The 21,718-nt window shown below is 32.4% G+C and overlaps 2 protein-coding genes across 2 annotated transcripts; one reads left to right on the plus strand and one right to left on the minus strand.

Annotated features, from left to right (window-relative positions):
- Positions 1 to 3,504: 3,504 nt before the first annotated feature.
- On the minus strand, positions 3,505 to 4,696 carry LOC112278611 (uncharacterized). The gene is made up of 2 exons (XM_024512210.2): positions 3,987 to 4,696; positions 3,505 to 3,825 (listed from the first exon to the last, which is right to left on the minus strand). The coding sequence occupies exon 1, from the start codon at positions 4,528 to 4,530 to the stop codon at positions 4,006 to 4,008; it is 525 nt and encodes a 174-aa protein (XP_024367978.1). The 5' UTR covers positions 4,531 to 4,696; the 3' UTR covers positions 3,505 to 3,825; positions 3,987 to 4,005.
- A 1,734-nt stretch (positions 4,697 to 6,430) lies between these two features.
- On the plus strand, positions 6,431 to 7,721 carry LOC149989984 (uncharacterized). Its single transcript, XM_090255885.1, has 2 exons — positions 6,431 to 7,239; positions 7,401 to 7,721. Exon 1 carries the CDS (start codon positions 6,696 to 6,698, stop codon positions 7,218 to 7,220), a length of 525 nt encoding a protein of 174 aa, XP_090112011.1. The 5' UTR covers positions 6,431 to 6,695; the 3' UTR covers positions 7,221 to 7,239; positions 7,401 to 7,721.
- The last annotated feature ends 13,997 nt before the right edge of the window (positions 7,722 to 21,718 follow it).

The following is a 21,718-nucleotide window of genomic DNA, read 5'->3' on the forward strand; positions in this document are numbered from 1 at the left end:
GCGGATTCAACTCAAGAACCTTCGTTTGCTGACTTACCGGATGAGACATTGCGATTGTCACAACCTTCAAGACGACGCAACCGAGATGAAGACCCTCAAGAACGACATGTTCTTCTTCGAATAGATGGTGAGATACAACGCGTTTGGTATCACGACCTTGGAAGAGATTCTCGATGTTTGGTGATATTATTGGAGATAGGAATGACTCCTGATGGTCTTTCAAATGTATTATTTGAAGGAAGTTATGAAGGCCTCAACAGTGATCAAATAACAGGGTGGTCTTCTCGCCCTGGAATGGGACACTATCGATGGCTAAGAGGACCCATCAACTATCTTCGAAGAGAACAAAGATCAGAGTATGTAGCAAATACAATTCGCCGCATATTAGATTTTCTCAATATATAATCACCGCTCCTCGTGGAACTCGTCCCTAGAAGGGGGGGTAATGTCACGGACATACATATAATTACCTATATGAATAGATAAAAGTATGTAAAAGTAGGTTAATTGTGTAATATCTTCTAGAGAAGCTTCTTAGAAGCTTCATAGATGCTGCTTTGACTTTATAGGAGTCTATAGTTGACTTTTAGGTTAGAAACTTGGTCAACAAGTTAGCCATGTGCCACGCATGTTAGAAGCTTAAAGAACAAGCTAACTACGTGGTCCATCCATAGAAAACTTGCCTTGCAAGCAAAGGCATGTGGCCTAGAAAGTCAACATATATTGGAGGTCTTATAGAACATCGCCACGTGGCTTCTAGTTAGATAGTATATATAGAGGCAAGAGTGAAGCCCTCTTCACTCTTGTCAACTCCTTTCTTGCTTCTAGTCTAGTTTCAAGGGTCTCTAGTTTTCTTGTATTTTGGCAATAGCCATTCCAGTTTCTTTCTTAATATACATATTTCTATTTTGTCCTATTTCTTTTTGAGAAAAGTCTCACTTACTCTTTAGCTTTCATCGAGTTCTTGTCCTTGACATTGGCATAACTAACTCTTCTTATACAAAAATCCTTCTTTAATCTTTTTTCTAATAAGTTTTGCATAGTATATGGCGTAAAAATCAAATAAAAGAAACAAATTAAGATTTCAAGAATCACCAATGTCTAGCAAAGGTGGCTCTAAATATATGAAAAATTTTATTAACATAATTTAATCTTAATAATAATATTTTTAAACTAATTACTTCAAAGTAGTAATCTAATAAAAATGTTATTCTAAAATTTGATTGATGTGCTCAAGTTGACCATTAATTTGTCATTAACTAGCCATAGAAAACTTGATCTTAATTCTTAATATTGTTAAAAAATTACTCCATTATTTTTTATAATGAAAATTTTATTGAATATAATTTAAAAAATAAATTTAGTAATTTTTTTGACATGTTTGAATAACACAAAGGTCTATAATTTTAAGAGACATGTGCAAAGAGTTCTTGAAAGAATGTGATTCTTCTTCAAAATTTAAAATTGTCATATGTAAGATTGTCTTATATTCTTTTGGTTGTTTCAACAATCTTATTGCAATATAATACCTTATCTATGTCTTCTTTTATTCTTACATTATCAAAAGTTGATAGTAATATTATGTTTAAAAATAATTATTTTGGCTTTAAGAAAATATTTTTTTATTTAATCCAAGATTACATCTTGTTTCTTAGGTACCAAATATGATGAACATCAAAGAATATTTAGTATTCTTTTAGAAAATTTTGGAATAACGTCTAATTATAAAATTAAACCAAAAATTTCTTATATCCCATGTGGTCATATTTTTATCAATGTCTTTGCATAATGTTATCATTTTTATGTATTATATTATAGATTGATAGAAATGAAGGTTGTAGTTTTACTTGTAGTTCAATTGCACAATTATATGGTCAAAATTTTAGTAATATTGTGTAATATGTCTTTTTAAAGACTTCTTTAGATTCAATGTATTGAAAAAATAAATCTTTATTGGTCTTGTTAATATAAGTACTAAGTGGCATGGCATAAATTATAAATGTTTTATTTATTTTTGTTTATTAAATAAATGCTTTAGATTTCAAATAATTATGATGGTTTATTTTTCTTATGTTTTTACTTATCTTTTTTACTTATTGTGCTTATAAATAAAATATTTAGATTTATTATTCTATTTTTAGAATATATAATTAAAACCACAAAAGTCTAAGAGTTATAAGATATGAATAAAATATGAAAGATATTCAAAACAATAAATATTGCATAATACTAGAAAAGGCTTTTTTAAAAGTACTAAATTTTCTTATTTAGAGGAATTTTTATTAATTAAACATGACCACATTCTAATATCTAAAAGAATCTTTTATTTTCTATTTTTATTTTTTTCAAAATTATAATTATGATATCATTTATTACATATAAAAATCATAAAACATGGTCTAAGACCAAAGTATAAGGAGAGACTTGTTTTGAATAATAGATTAGTGGTGTTTAGTTAAATAGTTTCTATTAGAAGTATACATTGTAGACATCTAAAAAGGTGTGTCTGTCAATTAAGACCATACCTTAAGCCTTAAAATTTTATTTTTAAAAAAAATAATCTACTTCGTCTAAACTATTATAGTGTTTTCAATAGAATTTATATCTCCAAAATAATTTTAAATTTTAAATTGCAAAATAATAATTTTGTAATAATTTATTTTTAAAGAAAGTAATCCTTAACCTTTAAAGCTTATTGATATCTTTAAAGAAAAGATAATATGATGGTTTGAAAAATCATCATTTGAAAAGAAAAAAAGATATGTATCTAATTGTGGATAATCCACAATCTTCTAGAAGCAATAGTATCTTGTGATAAACACAGTAATAAATTTTTATCAAAAAAATTAAATATATAATAATAGAAAATAAACTAACAGACTTGTTCTTTTGTCCAAGGCATGAGGCTAAGAGATCAAGAAGCTAAAGAAGACAAATAAAAAAAGAAAAAGAAAGAAAAAGACTAGATTTGAAACAAGACTAAAAACAAGCTAATTTATAAACTGCTCCAAAAGTTGGTTTCACAAGACTGAAGCATTCTTTGTCTTGCTTCTTTATTTGAATTGTAATAACCATGTCTTGTAAAAGCTTCTAGAAGTGATGCTTACACTTGTGGAATACTTTAGAAGTAAAATAAATCTCATATTAGAACTTCTAAAAACATATATGTGCAAAAAATCATGCATTAAATATATATGGTCATTCACTTTACTATACAATGCTGTTAATTTAGTCAATATTATTTCGCCAACCACGAATTCTGAGCCCCATCAATATCACACTAACTGTCACAAAAAACCAACTTGTGCTGACCAAAGACACGTAGTGCCCAAATCCTCAAAGACGGGATTTAAGCCACTGAACTGTACCAATTCCACTCCAATCACTCACGACTGCGCTCCAATGTCCATACAACTCCCTTAACAAGTTTTCAAAGACACGCCCCAGAATCACATCAATCCACAGCCATCCACACCACACGTTTGACCACCCAAGCACAACAAGTTTGCAGGTAGCGGCCTTCAGCGTCGCAACAATGGACGCTGATCTCGACCGATGCACATTATGATGAATAACGAAGTGGTCCTCCCACAAACACAATCAAGCTGCCGACGTCCTCGACATCCCCAACTGCGTCGCTTCCGACGCACCTATAACTAATATCTCCTACAATCCATGTTCCCGCTCCTATGTGCATCACACAATGTCTCTTGAACGAGACTTCCGGTGCTGGCACCACCCGACCCGATCAGATCAACTCCTACAGTGGAGAGCGTGTCCCCATTCTCACAGCCCGATTGCAGAGACTCCAACAAGTCAACAATCCTGCGCATCATACCAAGAAACCACGCGACCCAACATGAGATTTCCCCGCCGATGTGCGATCACAAGCAACTCACAAGCACCGCTCCGCACAAGCCCCACCCGACACCGCAAACCTCGCCGATTGCCATCCAATGCAATGCATTGCCAACTCGCGCACATACCTTGACTGGGATCTGGAATCTAGTACTTCACGGTCAGGACCTCCTTCTTGCCGACCTTCACCACCAGACACCTCTCGCTCCCCCTCGCCTTCGCCTTCTCAAAAGCCGTCAGCGCCAGCACCTTCGTGCACTTGGGCACGACGTTCTTCAGAAACTCGGCCAACCTGATCGGGAAGCTCTTCGTCACAGCCCAGCCCCTGTTGTTCTTCACTGTCACCCACACGTGCACCACCGGAACGGAGCACCCCAGCTTCACGGGCCCGATGGCGGTCCACTGCCCAGACTTTGCCACCACACGCTTCGCCGCGTCCTTGCCCCGAACGACCAGCTTCACCGCTACGTCCCTCGTCGCCACGTTGTGAATGACGCACTTCAGCGAGAAGCTCGAATCCTTCTTCACGAAGGGGGCACGAGCAGGTGCGGGAACCGGAGTCGGCGCAGGAGCCTTCGCTGCGGCAGGAGCGAGAGCAGGTGCTACGTGAGCATCAGCCGCCACGGCTGCAGCTATCACGAGAACAGCAACGAGGAACAAAAGCTTGGCCATGGTGCGTGACGGAATCACGGGTGATGCAGACAAGGAGCAGCTATGCGGAACGGGAGCACAAGCAGATGCCGAGCTTGGAAGTGGTCGCTCAAGTGGACATGGGAAAGGGGACGGCTTATGTAGCGAGACGCTGAGGCCTCCGACTGCGCCAAGTTGCGCGGCGTCGCGCCGGTATCACAGAGGAACAGATATCACGCGCGCTCCAGAGAGCTTGCGCGGCAGTGTCGCTGAACTAACAAAATTTCCTCTAAATATCGATTTTATAGAAAGTATTTATTCCAAACAATCCTTGTGAAATTCTTTATTCGTTCAAAATACCAACATGAGCATCATTTGTATATAGTTGGTTGATTTGAAACGTGAAGCAAATCTTTAAATAACTCATGTAAAGGAATGACTTTTATAACTCTTATTTTTTGTAGTTTTAAGATACATTGAAACCAAATCTAAAAATATGACATGCCAAATCTGACTAAGAACAATGTATTTTCTCTCTCCAAAACAAACTCAAACAAACAAACAAACACTAAATCACAAAAACTACATGAAGACATATTAAATTAAATTTATACTGTAATTCTACACCTATACTCAACTACGTCTGCAGTTCTCATGCTTTGAAAACAAATATGATATAGCAAAGAAATTGAATAAAAATAGAAATAAAAACTGTGCAAGCCTTTCCAAGATCATGAAAACCAAATAAAACCAAATGATTCTCATTGTTCCTAAGCAAAGTCAATTTCTACTTGCGTGTCATGTTGTCCAAGTACCCTACTCATTTTGTGTTAACAATCATTTTGTGGACAAAATTGAACAAAGTATAAAGATTGTCAACAAAAACCAGTAAATACATTTTTCAAACTATCCAAATCTAACTCTGCCCCAAACAATTAAACCAATCCACATGAACTTGAGCCAGGTTCATCGACGTTGCCTTCATTTCCGCTCGCATCTGATAACTTCGATCAAGTCTGGGATGTACAGATACGAAGCTAAAGAGGAATCCCCGATGCGAAATCCATGCAAATAATTCCTCTCCACAACCCAAACAGCCGCAGCGCACCGTATTATGATTAGATGCAGGCTAACAAATCTGGAGATTACAGGGTTCTCTCGGAGGAGAAAGCAATTTTAAAGTCAACTCCTCGGTATATTAAAAGCAACTCCATCCACTTAAGTCGGGACGAACACACCAGCCACCCAATGAAATTATCAACAAGTCGCAACCTTCTGTGCTCCGTAAACTCAGTCGTACTCTCCGACATGACCCGCCCTGCATAACTCTGGAAGGTCCAGGTCTCCGAGATAGCACAGTGAACGCCCGGGATTGCACCAACCACGCCTGGCTACCTGAAAAAACAACGAAGGTATTACATCATCTCTACGACAGCTTCGCGGTTAAGCCCACGGCAAAGACGAACGAATTCCGATTGTTTGGACTGTCACATGAGCGCCGCATGTGGTCCCTGTTCCAAGTGCATCCTGCGTGGTATCGCACATAACGTCAAGAAATGGAACTTCCGGTCCTCGCGGCCCACGAACAGCCATTCCCGTCACTGGACGCCGGTGGTAATTTAAGCTCCAGAAAAAACGTCCTCGACCCTTGACAATCCCGATTTCCCCCAAGTCTGTCCACTCCCCACCACAGCCATAATAAACACGGGATTGGAACTGCCACAATGCTGCGAAGACATCCCCCAGGATTTACAGCCCTTGACAACATACCGCCCGAAATCCTCAACAACAAACACAAGCAATCCGTCGAGACAACGAAATGCTCGCGCAACACCCAAACACCACCTTCGCAAGCACTTCATCTAACGAGCCGCAAGCACGTCGTTCCTCCTTTCTCGCATCCCCTCAAGTCCCACAACCATCCTTGCACGAGCAACAGCCGGGGCAGCGCGGGGCCTTCAATAGTCTGTCAGAGTTTTGCGACATTGCCGCGCAAGCTCTCTGGAGCGCGCGTGATATCTGTTCCTCTGTGATACCGGCGCGACGCCGCGCAACTTGGCGCAGTCGGAGGCCTCAGCGTCTCGCTACATAAGCCGTCCCCTTTCCCATGTCCACTTGAGCGACCACTTCCAAGCTCGGCATCTGCTTGTGCTCCCGTTCCGCATAGCTGCTCCTTGTCTGCATCACCCGTGATTCCGTCACGCACCATGGCCAAGCTTTTGTTCCTCGTTGCTGTTCTCGTGATAGCTGCAGCCGTGGCGGCTGATGCTCACGTAGCACCTGCTCCCGCTCCTGCCGCAGCGAAGGCTCCTGCGCCGACTCCGGTTCCCGCACCTGCTCGTGCCCCCTTCGTGAAGAAGGATTCGAGCTTCTCGCTGAAGTGCGTCATTCACAACGTGGCGACGAGGGACGTAGCGGTGAAGCTGGTCGTTCGGGGCAAGGACGCGGCGAAGCGTGTGGTGGCAAAGTCTGGGCAGTGGACCGCCATCGGGCCCGTGAAGCTGGGGTGCTCCGTTCCGGTGGTGCACGTGTGGGTGACAGTGAAGAACAACAGGGGCTGGGCTGTGACGAAGAGCTTCCCGATCAGGTTGGCCGAGTTTCTGAAGAACGTCGTGCCCAAGTGCACGAAGGTGCTGGCGCTGACGGCTTTTGAGAAGGCGAAGGCGAGGGGGAGCGAGAGGTGTCTGGTGGTGAAGGTCGGCAAGAAGGAGGTCCTGACCGTGAAGTACTAGATTCCAGATCCCAGTCAAGGTATGTGCGCGAGTTGGCAATGCATTGCATTGGATGGCAATCGGCGAGGTTTGCGGTGTCGGGTGGGGCTTGTGCGGAGCGGTGCTTGTGAGTTGCTTGTGATCGCACATCGGCGGGGAAATCTCATGTTGGGTCGCGTGGTTTCTTGGTATGATGCGCAGGATTGTTGACTTGTTGGAGTCTCTGCAATCGGGCTGTGAGAATGGGGACACGCTCTCCACTGTAGGAGTTGATCTGATCGGGTCGGGTGGTGCCAGCACCGGAAGTCTCGTTCAAGAGACATTGTGTGATGCACATAGGAGCGGGAACATGGATTGTAGGAGATATTAGTTATAGGTGCGTCGGAAGCGACGCAGTTGGGGATGTCGAGGACGTCGGCAGCTTGATTGTGTTTGTGGGAGGACCACTTCGTTATTCATCATAATGTGCATCGGTCGAGATCAGCGTCCATTGTTGCGACGCTGAAGGCCGCTACCTGCAAACTTGTTGTGCTTGGGTGGTCAAACGTGTGGTGTGGATGGCTGTGGATTGATGTGATTCTGGGGCGTGTCTTTGAAAACTTGTTAAGGGAGTTGTATGGACATTGGAGCGCAGTCGTGAGTGATTGGAGTGGAATTGGTACAGTTCAGTGGCTTAAATCCCGTTTTTGAGAATCTGAGGACAAAACGAATTTTGCTTAGCCTGATCATTTGCTGTGATTGTTAGCCTGTTTTTTTTTTTTTTTTTTTTTTTTTTTTTATGTATTTTTGGTTGATCTACAAGAATGTTAGTTTGGTTTTTTGATTTAACGTAGCTGTGCATGGAAAACTTGAATACTTACGATGTTGTTCATGTGTGTAAATACATGTATATTTTAATGCACTTATTGTTGGGATTCGAATCTAAGTAGAGAGGTGACTTTCATATATGAAATGAAGTGGCTTAGTGTTTATTTTGTTGAGGTTTTTTAGATGAAGGGATGGATTTGGTTTCATGAACTTATTTTGTTAATTATGTTCAAAGATAATGTTAGGTGCAAAGAAATGGTTAGGTACAAGCAGGTTGTTCGTTTAGGTAATGAATATTTTTAATTTCTATTTTTGAATGTATAAATGTGTTTGAAGGTAGTAGAGCTTAATTTTGTGTCTAGAACTTATTAATTCTATTCCGTTTATTTATATATTTGTATATATATGTAAATGAGATTTTTTTAAGAGAACCTGAAATTGTTTTGTATGTTGCTGAAGTGATTTTTGAAAACATGGATATATTATTTTTTGCTATTTCATGTTTTAAGTGCATACTTTATATGTTAGGGTAGTGACATGAGAATATGTTAAACCGTCTTAAAGTGGAACAGAACAATGTAACTCCAGCTGCATGTACTATTATATTAACATTAATACTAAATGCCAATACTGCAAACCTTGTCATAAGAATATCACATTGTATGTTTTCATCCAATAGCAAACACATGGCTTGAAATTTTGATATTGGTGTCATAGTAGAGAGAATGTGCTTCACAAAAGTGTTGGACCTTTAGTTTCCACTAATTGCTCAAATTAGTTGTAAGTTTATAAAACACAAATCTTATTTATAGCTTGTCTTTATGAAGACAATTACATCAAATATACAAATTTTGGATGCAGAAGTGGCCTCAAGATGTGACTAGGTATCCTAAAATCACCTTTAATCTTATAGAGTTTTCTTTCAAATCTATATCATCAATGACTTCTAATCTAACTATCCAATGGGACTCAAAATTTTTTACATGTCAACTTATATCTATAACTATCTCCAAAAATACAATCAACTATAGATTTGTTACAAATCATCAGATATAACCTAATTTCTAGCAGGTGTTAAATATGTCAATTTTCAAACACCTTTATATTAAATCCACTATAACTCAAAAATCCAACATTCAAATATCATGAAATTTTATATATAGATTTTTAACATAGTCATTTATACTTATAGAAATTTTGAGACAAAAATTTGTCTAAAAACTCAAAATATGGCCCAAATCAAAACTTCTATGAAAAGAACTCACTTACAAATTCCAATTTGAAGATGTGACTTCTAATAGTTTTTTTCCTTTTGTTACAAATTAGAATTTGTCAATTCCTTTATATAAAATATAATTCCTCAAGTCAACTTTTGAATCTCACTTTTCATCTCCTAAAACTCTTACACAATGCCTTGCATACAAAAAAGACATTAGTAGATATAATTTCAAAATCCTAACTTCAAGGGCCTATTTCTTCATTATATTAACTCCATATTCTTTGATTTTTGTGCAAAAATTGTAGCCCTCAACACAAGCTAAAAAATCCTAATCTTTGAACTTCAAATAGCTACTTCAAACTAGCCTCAAACTCCAATATGGTCATTGATAACATCTTGAAGCACATTGGACATGACCTTCAATCAATGAAGATGAAGTCTTCTATCAATTTGCCTTATCTATCTATATGGAATGGCCTAGAAGTTAAATTATTATTCCTTAGACACCAAAGCCCTTCTAAATTCTTTACCAACAAATCCTACAACTTCTATCTTCAATTACAAAACTTAAATTATAAACTTAAGTAAATTAAATAAATATTTTAATTTTAATTTTTTTATTACAATCCAAATTTTTATAACATCTCATATTATTTTTACATATTATGCTACTTTTTAGCATGACACAAGTGGATGCCAATGAATAAATTAAATAAAATCATGATGAGCTATCTTTAAAATATTCAATGAATATACTAATCCTTGGCATGGTGGAAAAGTTTTGCACATGTTTTCTATAGAAGAGATGCACCCATCTAATTCTTTGTATGAACTTCTAAAGATGGTGGAATATAGAATAGAATTGGACATAAATGCTAATATTTTTTCTTATAGAATTGGTGCATAAAATAAATTAGCTGTAAATATATTATAATCAAATAGAATTTCTATTAATATAATTATGGCGGTTGTTATAAATGTGACTAGAATGAATTTTTTTGTTTTATCATCAATAGGCCACCTTGGTCTAATCCACGTTTTCTTAGTCTAATTATTTAGACCAAAATCAAAAAGATAATATGTTTGTTGGCCAATTAAAATATCATTGTTAATAATATTAGTTATTACATACTTTAACACTAAGTATAAATTAAGTGGTTTAGGTCTAGTACAAAAAATCAATTACAATAGTTTCATAATATTTTTGATAATTTGCTCTATGCTCCTTAAAGTAAAAATGATAGAAGGATATTGCTTTAATTTTGTAGCAATAAGAGCTAATTTTTGAGCAAGCTACTTCCTTATTTTAACTAATTGAGTACCAAAATTCATTATAATATGTAGAAGTATAACATAAGTAGTATTACCACAAGTATGATTAAAAATAAGCACATTATTTTGATTAAACAATTATACAATTCTTAGTTGTAAGTCTCGATGTTCCTAAGTAGGTTTAGCTAAAATGTTAGACAAATGTTGTCATGTGGTAACACGACTATATGATAAAAATTAAAAATATAGATAGTATTATAAAAAATCCTAGTAGAAAGATGTAATTTTAAAAAAATTATAAATTATAGAAAAATAATAAAAAAATTAGTCTTAATACTACTTTATATAGAAAAAACTTTTATTTACTTTGTAGAAGTATAAATGAGCCAAATCAAAGTAAATAAGATAAGAAATTAATATAAGCATGTTTAGAAGAAAATTTATAATAGGTTGAAATAAAATTTACCTCAAATTACCAAAAATTAATATTTAGAGAGGACCAGTGGTCAACATGGATCAAAATTACACACCTATTGTGACACCATGGTTCTTTTGGAAATCAAAGAGCGGAATTTGAGAAAAAACTTTATAGGATTTTTTTAAGAATTGATTTTGGGCAATTTTATTTTGTAATGACTTTGTAAGAGCTTTGCAAAATCAGGGTTTTTTTGGTGAATCTGATTTACTGAAATAAAAATAAGATTCATATTTAAAAGACTTTTGTAATTTTTGTAGTAGATCTATAGGTGAAAATTTGTGGATATGTGATTATAGTTTTATTTAGTGTGTGCTATAAATTTGAGCATGATTGAATGGTTAGATTAAAGGTTAATGAATTTTAAGTAGATTTAAATATTAAAAATAGGATTTTGAGGATTAATAAAGAATTTAAAGATCTTTAGTAATTTATTAATTGAATTGAGAATAAATTTGTGTGTATAGATAGTAGACTTGATTTTCAATACATGTGTTAATTTTGAAAGATATTTAATTGTAGAATTAAGAGATTTTGACTTAAGAAGATTGGCATCAAGATTGGAGATGGAGGCTAGCCAATATTGAAGCAGATTTTAGAATTTATCTTGTATTTGGTAATTTTGATCTTCTTAAAAACATGTGTGATTATTTCTACCTTAGTTTTTGAAAGATGTGCAAAGTTTGAGTTAAAATCAATGGTTCAATTATTAGTTATGGATGTTTCAATTTGCCATAGGATTTGTTATGAATTTGTTTAAGATTTAGGAATGGTTTAGAATCTAGGATTTAATTAGAATTTGATTAAGATTTTTCTAAGAATTGATTAATATTTAATTAAGATTTATTTATATTTCTTTTATAAATCATTTTAAAATTTAATTGGATTTAATAAATTTTTGATTATGTTTATTAAGCTTTAATTTTAATTTATATATGATTCTATTAGATTTATTAGTACTTGGTGTTGTAATTTTCTTTTACTTTCCACAGTTAGGTGTTTGATGCATTCTCAAGTAAGACTTCACATAATATGACAATGCTATCTCTATAGCCAATGGCACCTCACATGAATAACTTATGTTTGTTTCTTTCATGTGAATTTCATCAAATATGGCAATAATTTTAATTACAAGTTTTCTCTATAATTTAACCAAATCCTCTTCCATTAAAGGTTGTGTATATGTTTGAGCCACCTCCAAAGATGGCATAAGCACCTTGCTTTCTAGCATCTTACTAGCTAATTAAAAAATCCTTATTGATTTAAACTCTGAAGCCATGACATCAAAATTTTTAAAAATAGGTATATTTAAGCCTTTTTAATCTGAAGTATGTGCCATGTCACTAACAATAATTTTCTTATCTTATGTTAGAGCACAAACTAAAGACTTTTTTATATAACTAACATCTTTATGGTCAAATGATAATAATAATGAAATATAAGTATTAAGATCTCTACAATTGCTTTAATAGCCTTGCAAAGATTTTGGTACCTTACTTATAGTAGATGCTATATTTTTGGTTGTTATTTAATTACGGATAGTATCGGCAACTACTATTTGTCTTAATGCACCAAACATATAATTATAATGAATTGAAGAACTTATTTTAGCTCTAGAATTCATTTGAACTTCAATGACTTGGCTCAATAAAGCCACACTATTAAATCATTTTTTTAATTTAATAATTTTAGCTTCCAAGGCTCTTTTCTTATCTAAAGCAAGTTGCTTGATTTAATATAAGATAAAAATATTATTCTTAGAATGATTGAGTTTATTACAATAAATACATTTTAATTCCTTCTTTCTAATTTTTTTCCAACTTTAGCCATTTTTGTTTTGTATAGGCTTCTATATATGTTGTAATTTTTTTTTTTTTTATAAAAATTGAGATTATTTTTAGTAAAACCAAATTTATCACACTACCAAGAATGAATAGTCTTTTTACATTGTCACAAATATATATATATATATATATATATATATATATATATATATATATTCTAATAAATACATATATGATTAGGTAGAAGTATGTAAAAGTACATAAAAGTAGATTAATTTCATAATACCTATTTGAAAAGCGTCTTAGAAGCTTCATAGACATTGCTTTGACTTTACATGTATTTGTAATTAATCAATAGGTTAGAAACTTGGTCAACAAGTTAACCATGTATTGATAGCTTATAAAACAAGCTAATTATGTAGAGTACATATAGAAAAATTTCCTTGCAAATTAAGATATATGTCTTCCAAAGTCAACATGTTCTAGAGGTCCTATAGGATATTGCCTTGTAGTTCCTAGTTAAGAATATATATGGAGGCAAGAGTGAAGCCTTCTTCATGCTTATCAATTCCTTTCTAATCCTTAGTCTTGTTTCAAGATTTTTTAGTCTTCTTGTTTTTGGCAATAGCCATTCTAGTTTAATATTATATCATCTTTCAATGACTTTCTAATTCTTTTTAGTGACAGAAGAAGGTATTGAGGATTTTTTTCTTCAAGATTCATGTCCTTGATAATTTGACAAGAGTACTAACTTATTTTTTTGTCTTGTTTTAGAAGTGAGTGGATTACTCTACTTCTATTGTTGTGTTTTAAAGGTTATGGACTATCCACCTTTAAACAAACAATCTTATTTTTTAACAGTGATCTTTTCTTAAAAAAGAGTGGATTATTCTTTTTTGTAGAATTTTTCATTTAATATTAGAAGTTATGGATTATCTTCTTCTAAATTAACTCTTTGAATTTTTTTGAATTGTTTATAGAAAGAAAGATTATGGATGCTACCTTCAACAGAAGTGAGAATAAATTTGTAACTATTGTAGATCTTCATGAGCTCATCAACACTCTAAGAATAGAAATTTCATATTTTTTCAATTTAAATCATTGAGGTACTATTCCTACGTAATCGTATTAAAAAAAGCCTTGCTTGAGAAAGCATTGAGCACCTAGCTATAGTAGATAGAAAGAGTATTGCTACAACAAGATTTTAATTCTAATAGAATTCTAAATGACTCCAATTAAAACTTAACAATGCCAATCAAGCTTCAATCAAATCCAAAGATTCTTCAAAGAAATTATGAAAGAAGCATGAAGAAATTTTAAAGAAATTCAAAAAAAATATTAAAATAAAATCCAAAATATATCTTAAATAAATTCCAATAAAATCTTAATTTAATCTTAGTTAAAATCCAATAGCCCTTACTTAAATCCTAAGTCAAATTCTAACTAAATCCTAAAAAATCCTAAATCCTTGCCAATTCCTAAATCATAAACCAAACTCTAATCAAATTATCATAATTATGGAGTAATTTAGAACTTCAATATCTATCAATTACATCATTGATCTTACTTACAAAATTACACTCCTTTCAACAATTAAGTTGACAACAAGCACATAAAAATTGAAAAAGATCGAATATATCAAATAGAAGATCAAATATATCAAATAGGAGATCAAACATATTAAATAGAAGTTTTAATTTAAATTCTACTGAGATATTGGCTGGCTTCCTATTTCAATCTAAATAATGAATTTCCAATGCAATTATTTCCTTCTTGAACAATTGCAATGCCTCTAAAATACATCCAAACTATTGGAAATTAAGTTTGGTCTTCATAGAAAAAAAAATTCACTTTAATCCAATCAATAGATTGCTAAAGTTCTTAAAAATATTCATTGATCTTTGAATTCCTATTTCTAAGACCTCAATCTACAAAAACCTTTACACACTTTGATCTTACTTTTTGATTGACTTTAAACTTTGCACATATACTAACAACTACAATTCTTATATGTTGCCCAAAATTCAAACATACATATATTAAAGAGTTTAAGAAATCCTCAATATTGTATACATAATTTTATTGTTCAAAATCTAATCTAGTCAAGAAAATTACTAACTTTGAAAATCTCCCAAAAACTAAATATTAACTTGATTGACCTCAAACTAATGCTCAAAAATATCTTTGTAAGTTTTCTCTCAAATTCCATACTCCAATCTACTATAAAATCCTAGAGTCACTATGGACATGTGGTCTTATGCCTTAGGATCTGATTTCAATCCACGTTGACAACCAATCCTCTCTAGTTATCAATATTTAGTAATTTGAGGTATTTTTTGCTTGAACATATCAGTAACTTTCTTCTAAAAATTTATATATTAATTACTTATCTCATTTACTTTGATTTAATGCATTTATACTCCTACAAAGCAAACAGAAGCTCATTTTCTAAGAGACAGCATTAAGACCAAACTTTTTATTATCTTCTTATTATTTATCTTTGTCTTTCTACTACAACTTCCTACTAGGCTCTTCTATAATGACATTTGTGTTTTTCTTTTTCTCCATATAGTTGTATTACTACACAACAATGCATATAGAAGAAGTTCAAAGTCTGCAATAATAAGTTGTGCAGTTGAAGAAAGCAAGTAGATCGACCTCACAACCAAATCTAGGGAGTTTTTTCTCTATAAGTATGACAAGGATAAGGATTAGTATGCCTAAGAAGTTTGATAGAACAAGATCAAAATTTTGAAGATTTTTGCAACAAATCAAGCTCTATCTAAGATTGCATCTCTTCTAAGACCTTGTAGATTTACTCAAGTCGGATTCATAAGCACACTTCTATTAAGAAGTGCTCTCTCTTGGTTTTCACTTTTGATAAAAAAGAATTTAAAACTCTTCTATGATTTGTATTAATTCTTAGAAGTGATTATGGCCACATTTGTAAAAAAATGGTTAAGAAAGAGTAGCAAAGACCAATCTCTTATTTTTACGATAAGAATCAAAATCAGCCACTATATATGCTATTAAATTCCAAAACCTTACTTGCGACATGGATTGGAATGAAAAAGCCCTTATCAATCAATTTTGATATGGATTGAAGGAGAATGTCAAAGATTTGTTATTGACAATGTTAAAGGTAAAATCTTTGAAAATATTTATTGCTCAAGCCATTATATGCAACAATCCATTATTTGAAAGATATTAAGAAAAAAGACTTGGCTAGAGAGAAACAAGTCAAATAATGATGGCAGCTCTCAAGTTTTTAAAAACTTATTTATTAAAATCAGAACCAATATAAATTGATATGGTATGTTTTAAATCCCTCACAGAGTAAGAAAAGACTTGAAAAAATCAAGAAGGCTTATTCTTATATTATAAAGAAGCTAAATTCATTGCTCAACATTCTCCAAAGAAACAATACAATCATAAAATGAAAAGCATGGTTTCGAAAAAATACAATATATCAAAAAATGAGTTTCTCCAGCTACAATAGGAATAGTACAGCTAAAATCTTGTGTAACTCTTTGTGAAGATCTTATTGTGTTCTTAGATCCCTCATCTTGTTTTATAATAGAAGTTTATTTAGGACCAAAAAATCACAAAGTTTTAGCTTTGTTAGATTTAGAAGCCTCAGCATCTTTTATAAATAAAGATTTTGTCAAAAAGTAAGAAATATTGTTAGTCAAAAAAAAAAAATTATATATTTAGAAGTCATAAATGGTTGTTTGCTATCTTTTGGAGATATTTTATATAAGATTGTTCCTATAGATGTAGCAACTAAAGATCATAATAGCAAAGTAATATTTAATGTAATAAGATTTCTATCTAATTTGGTTTCTAATCCATCAATTAATTATAAACATATGTAAAGTCAAAATAATGTCTAAGAAGCTTTTTTAGAAGATATTATAAAATTAATCTTCTTTTATTTAATTCTATCTATTCATATTATCCAATTAACAATTATAATAGATATATATCTGTAACATTGTGTTTTTTCTAGGAACGAGTTGCACGAGGAGCAATGATCCTATGTTGAAGAAGTCTAAGATGTGACAAATTATATTAGCTATGTACTTTGATCTTTGTTTCCTTTGAATGTAATTGATAGGTCCTCTTAGCCATTGGTAATGTCCAATTCCAAGGTGGAGAGACTACCCTTTGATTTGATCATTGTTGAAACCTTTGTAACTTCCTTCAAACAAAACATTTGTAATACCATCAAGAGTTGTGCCTACCTCCAATAAAATCACCAAACATCAAGAGTCTTTTTCCATGTCATGATATTAAATGCATTGTATCTCGCCATTTATTTGATAAAGAATATATTATTTTTTAAGGTCTTCATCATGTTTACGTCATCTTGAAGGTTGTGATAATTGCAATGTCCCATCTAATGTCGAAAAAGAGAGAGTTTGCCTTAAGAAAGCATTGGGCTTTTAGGTACCATTAAATACTCAATCAAATCTAAGATATTAAAGTTCCAAGTTTATATATATATATATATATATAGAATATTTTTTCTTTTAGGGTAATTATATTAAAACATAAGCCTAAGTATGTGAGCCATTGCATTGACTTACTTTCATATTTAGTATAAAAAAATACACTTATTATGCTTAAAACACAAATTTTAAGAATTAGTAGTAGAATTTTAGAAAAAACATAGAAAATAGATTACTAGTAGCGAACATCTAATCTAGGATAGAGTTTAGTAAGAAAAATTCTATAAAGATTATATTTTTTTTAGGTAGCTAATATTAGAAGAAATAAAAAAGAAGTAGTCTTGATGTCAATAAAGATAATATATATATATATATATATATATATATTATTTATTAATAGTTTCTAATTTGTATATATATAATAAGAGTTAAATAAATAAATAAAAATTTAAAAGTAAGGTCAATAAAGAAGAGATATATATATATATATATATATATATTATATATAGTGGATGGAAGAGATAGAAAGCAAAAAAGAATAATTGAAGAAAAAGAGAAGAAAAGAAAAAAGAAAAGAAGGAGAATGAAGAAAAAGAAAAAAGATGATGGAAAAGAAGGAAGGACAAAGGAAAAGAAGAAAAAAAGGAAAAAGAAAAGAGAAAGAATAAAAAAATAAAAACAATAGAATATGATTACAAGGGCGAGAGGTTGCTCTTAACTTCCGGCAACTTCGTTTTCAATAGGAGTCTGGTGGCTTCGGATTCCTCTCCCACTTGTTTCAATTTTGTCTCTCTTGTGTGGGACAAACTCCAATAATTCTAAAATGGTTCTCTTATCTCTTTTGCATCGTGAAGAAGAATACATGTGCTGCTGCAGATTAGACTTGCAACTGGATATTGGAGGACCAAATCTTGGCTCCAATTGAAACAAAATGTTTTTTTTTTTTTTTTTTTTTTTTTTTTTATCTTTTGAGTTTTTTTTTCCAACGTGCATATATTGTTTTGGGGTAGAGTTGTAGTTGGGTGTCGAAGGACCAAATCTCAGCTCCTATCAAGCTATTTTTTTTCTTTTTTTTTCTTTTTTTTTCTTTTGAGTTTTTCTCTGACGTGCGTGTGTTGGTATAGGGTTGAGTTGCGGCTGGATGTCAGAGGACCATTGGCATCTTTTGAAGCAAGCATGAAGATGGATGGTTGCGATTTGTCTCTACTTGATTGATGCACCGTAGATAGCATCTTTTTTCTTCTTCTTCTGTAATTAATATAGAGCACACAATTGATGTATTATATTATAAAGGATTGGCACTGCTATAAGAAGGCTAGTATTGCGATGGATTTGTAGTAGTAGACGTTAACCATTCACATTCATTGTGGTTGTATAGAGCTTGGAGATCTTGTGTAATTCAAAAAAAATCACATCAAGTGGATGTCATAGAGAGTTTCATTGAGTAGCACAATGATTATGCTAGATTGAAGAGCTACTACAATCCATTGTGATTGATGGAAATTCTGATCTGCTTTTAATATTTTAGCATTGGTTAAGGATGTAGTTCTAAAATTTTGTGTGAATTGGTGCTCTCCTATGACTATTCGATGACAAGGATTATCTAGTCATAATAGAATAAATTAGCAATGGTTTTACTTGGCTCTTGAATTTTTTAGATCAAAAATTGTGTAGAGAGAGTCGAGAAGGGCATTACATATCTTGTTGTTTTTTATAAGTTTACATAATACATAATAGAAGCAGATCAAGTGACTGGAGTGGCCTTCTTTATAGATAGTGACTTCAAGCTACAACAGCATGGTAGTAGAGGCATGGCGATAATTGTTATTCTCTCATCCAAAAGTGGTAGGATGAAGCTTTAGAAAGCAATGTGGAGGCTGACATCACAAAGTCTAAATTGAAAGAAACAAGAGTGAACTAATGGCATTGCGGCTTGGCAATCTTTTGAGTCAGAATCTTTACTAGGGAGATTGAAGAAGGCAGTGCTGTAGAGGCAAAGAAACTTGTCTCAAAACCAGTCAAGGCCACATCCTCGATCATCTTCATAAGAATTCAAGCAAGTTCAGTTAGGTTGATAAATAGTGCTGAATGAATCCTAGTAAAGATAGATGAATTAGGGTTAAGATTGAATTAAGATTTGGTATGAAGTAGCAGATGTTGGATGATAAATCTAATCAAAGATGAAATTTTGAATTGAATGAAAAGTAATTTATGGATGATAAATTATATTTGGATGAATTTTTGTATTGATAGATGGAAATTAATAAAATAGATAAAATAAAATAAATTTATTCATTAATTAAATTAAATTAAGATAATTAATTAAATATTAAAAAATAAAAATTCTTAGGCATGCATGTAGTGAATAGATAGATGTTGTAAGAAAGAATTAATAGTAGAAGGTTGCTTCACAGCATGGGGTATAAAGAAGATTTAAAGGTTATTTAATTGTGGAATAAATAAGAGTGATAATATTGATAATTTACATAATTAATTCACTAGTTGTAAACTAGAATAAACTTCCTAGTAGTGGAGGTTTATTTCAGCTCACAAAGCATAAAACAAACACTCAAATATATGATAAAATATCTTAAAATCTTGTATATCTTTATAAAAAAAATTTCTTGAACTTCAATAGTTCATATCTCACGATCTAAATATCCAAACAAACTAAAACTTTACATAAAGTACTGATATACTTTCAACAACTATCAAAAAAAAATTCAAATGCAAATTCATTATAGATCTTAAGATATTGCTAAAATTCTAATAATAGATTTAAATCCTTATTTACATACACCCACATGCAATTTTCTTTATATCTCACAAATTAAGTATTCAAATACCATGAAACTTTGATCTATAGATTTTTAATCTAATAAAATACATTAATAAAGAAATTGAGACAAAAATTCGTCTAACAACTTAAGATATGGCTCCAACCATTACTATTAACAAAACAATTCACTTATTGCCTTTGAATTACATGTGCTATCTTCAACGCCTTATAACTCCTTCATTCATACTTAGAATTCATCAAACAGTATATAAAAGGTTTAGTTGAAAAAGTGCCCTCTCCAACCCCAATTGCCAATCCTTTGTTGCTCTCCATAAGCATATGGTATGCCCCAAAGAGTGACAATAGGTGCAAAATTGACACCTTAACTTTGAGCACCTATAACTCCTTCATAAAAATTCCAAATCATACAAAATTTGCATTCAAACCATATCCAAAAATCTAAACTTGCTGACTTTAGCCTCCAAAGCTCGAATAACCTTAGAAGAGAAACTCTAATTCCTAATAAGGCCCCGGACAGCCTCCTTGAAGTCTATTGGACATGACATTCGACCAATAGGGATGAAGATCTTCACCTCTTACCTTCATCCAATCATACCTTGCTTTCATCTTTTTCAGTAAGCCTCTTAATAGTTTAGACTTTCATCTTTAGACTCCAGCCTTCTCTTAAGCTTTATACTAAATATTTAAATCCTACATAATATAAAACTATAATAAAAATAGATAGAATTTTAATAATTTTCTTATATCAACTCTCTTTAAAATTACTTACTAACCACTCTAATCTACATCAAGAATTAAAAATATAATATATATTTTAATTAATTTTTTACATGCTATAAGCAACTACAGTGCAACATCAATAAGTCAGTAAATGATGGCTCTTGAGTTGAATCTGCTAGTCGTTGGTTTTCCATTTTTTTAATGCCACAATTATATAGAAACTACAATCAAGAATAGAAGATAGAATGCAATATTTCTTGAATTTTGTTTCTTTTATAGCAAAGGTTTGCTATCCTTCATCTTCATTTTGATAGATGTTGTTAATGAAAAATATCCATCATCTTTGCTACATTTACAAGATTTTTTGTTGGCTTCTATGTGCATTCACTAACATCATATCTATGCCAACGGATAAGATATTCCAACTTATTTTGGCACCACCTTGAGTCTAGAATTTCTTCTACTTCAAACTCTTCATTGTTGTCTATTTCTATGAGAAGAGGTGGAACTTCTTTTTTTCTTGGTATGTTCACAATCTTGTATTGTTCAAGAAGAGATATGTGGAATATATGGTAGATCTTTGTTGACTTTGATTGATGTAATTAATAAGCAAATTGATTGATTTGTTACAAATAAGAAAAGGTCCAAGCCTGCAATAGTCTAATTTATCACAAGGACAAGTAGTCTTGCTATTATGATGAAGTAACTATATTTTGTCTCCTATATTGAATTGTAGTTGTTCTTTTTGATAAAAATTATAATAGATATATATTAGTGCAAATTACTAGAAAGATAAATTTGTTGCTATTAAATATATAACTTATTTTTTATAAATATTTTAATATATTTATTCTAAATTTAGAAAGTAATTGATTAATAACAATTACAAATTTTGGACTTGTAATTAAAATTATATTTTTATAACTTATCAAGTCCATTTTTTTTTTTTATTTAAACTTCTTATAAATGTGATTTATGTTCTTTTGCTTTT

Source organism: Physcomitrium patens, chromosome 1 (genome assembly GCF_059467195.1).
Source record: "Physcomitrium patens ecotype Gransden chromosome 1, ASM5946719v1, whole genome shotgun sequence".
NCBI classification, from domain to species: domain Eukaryota; kingdom Viridiplantae; phylum Streptophyta; class Bryopsida; order Funariales; family Funariaceae; genus Physcomitrium; species Physcomitrium patens.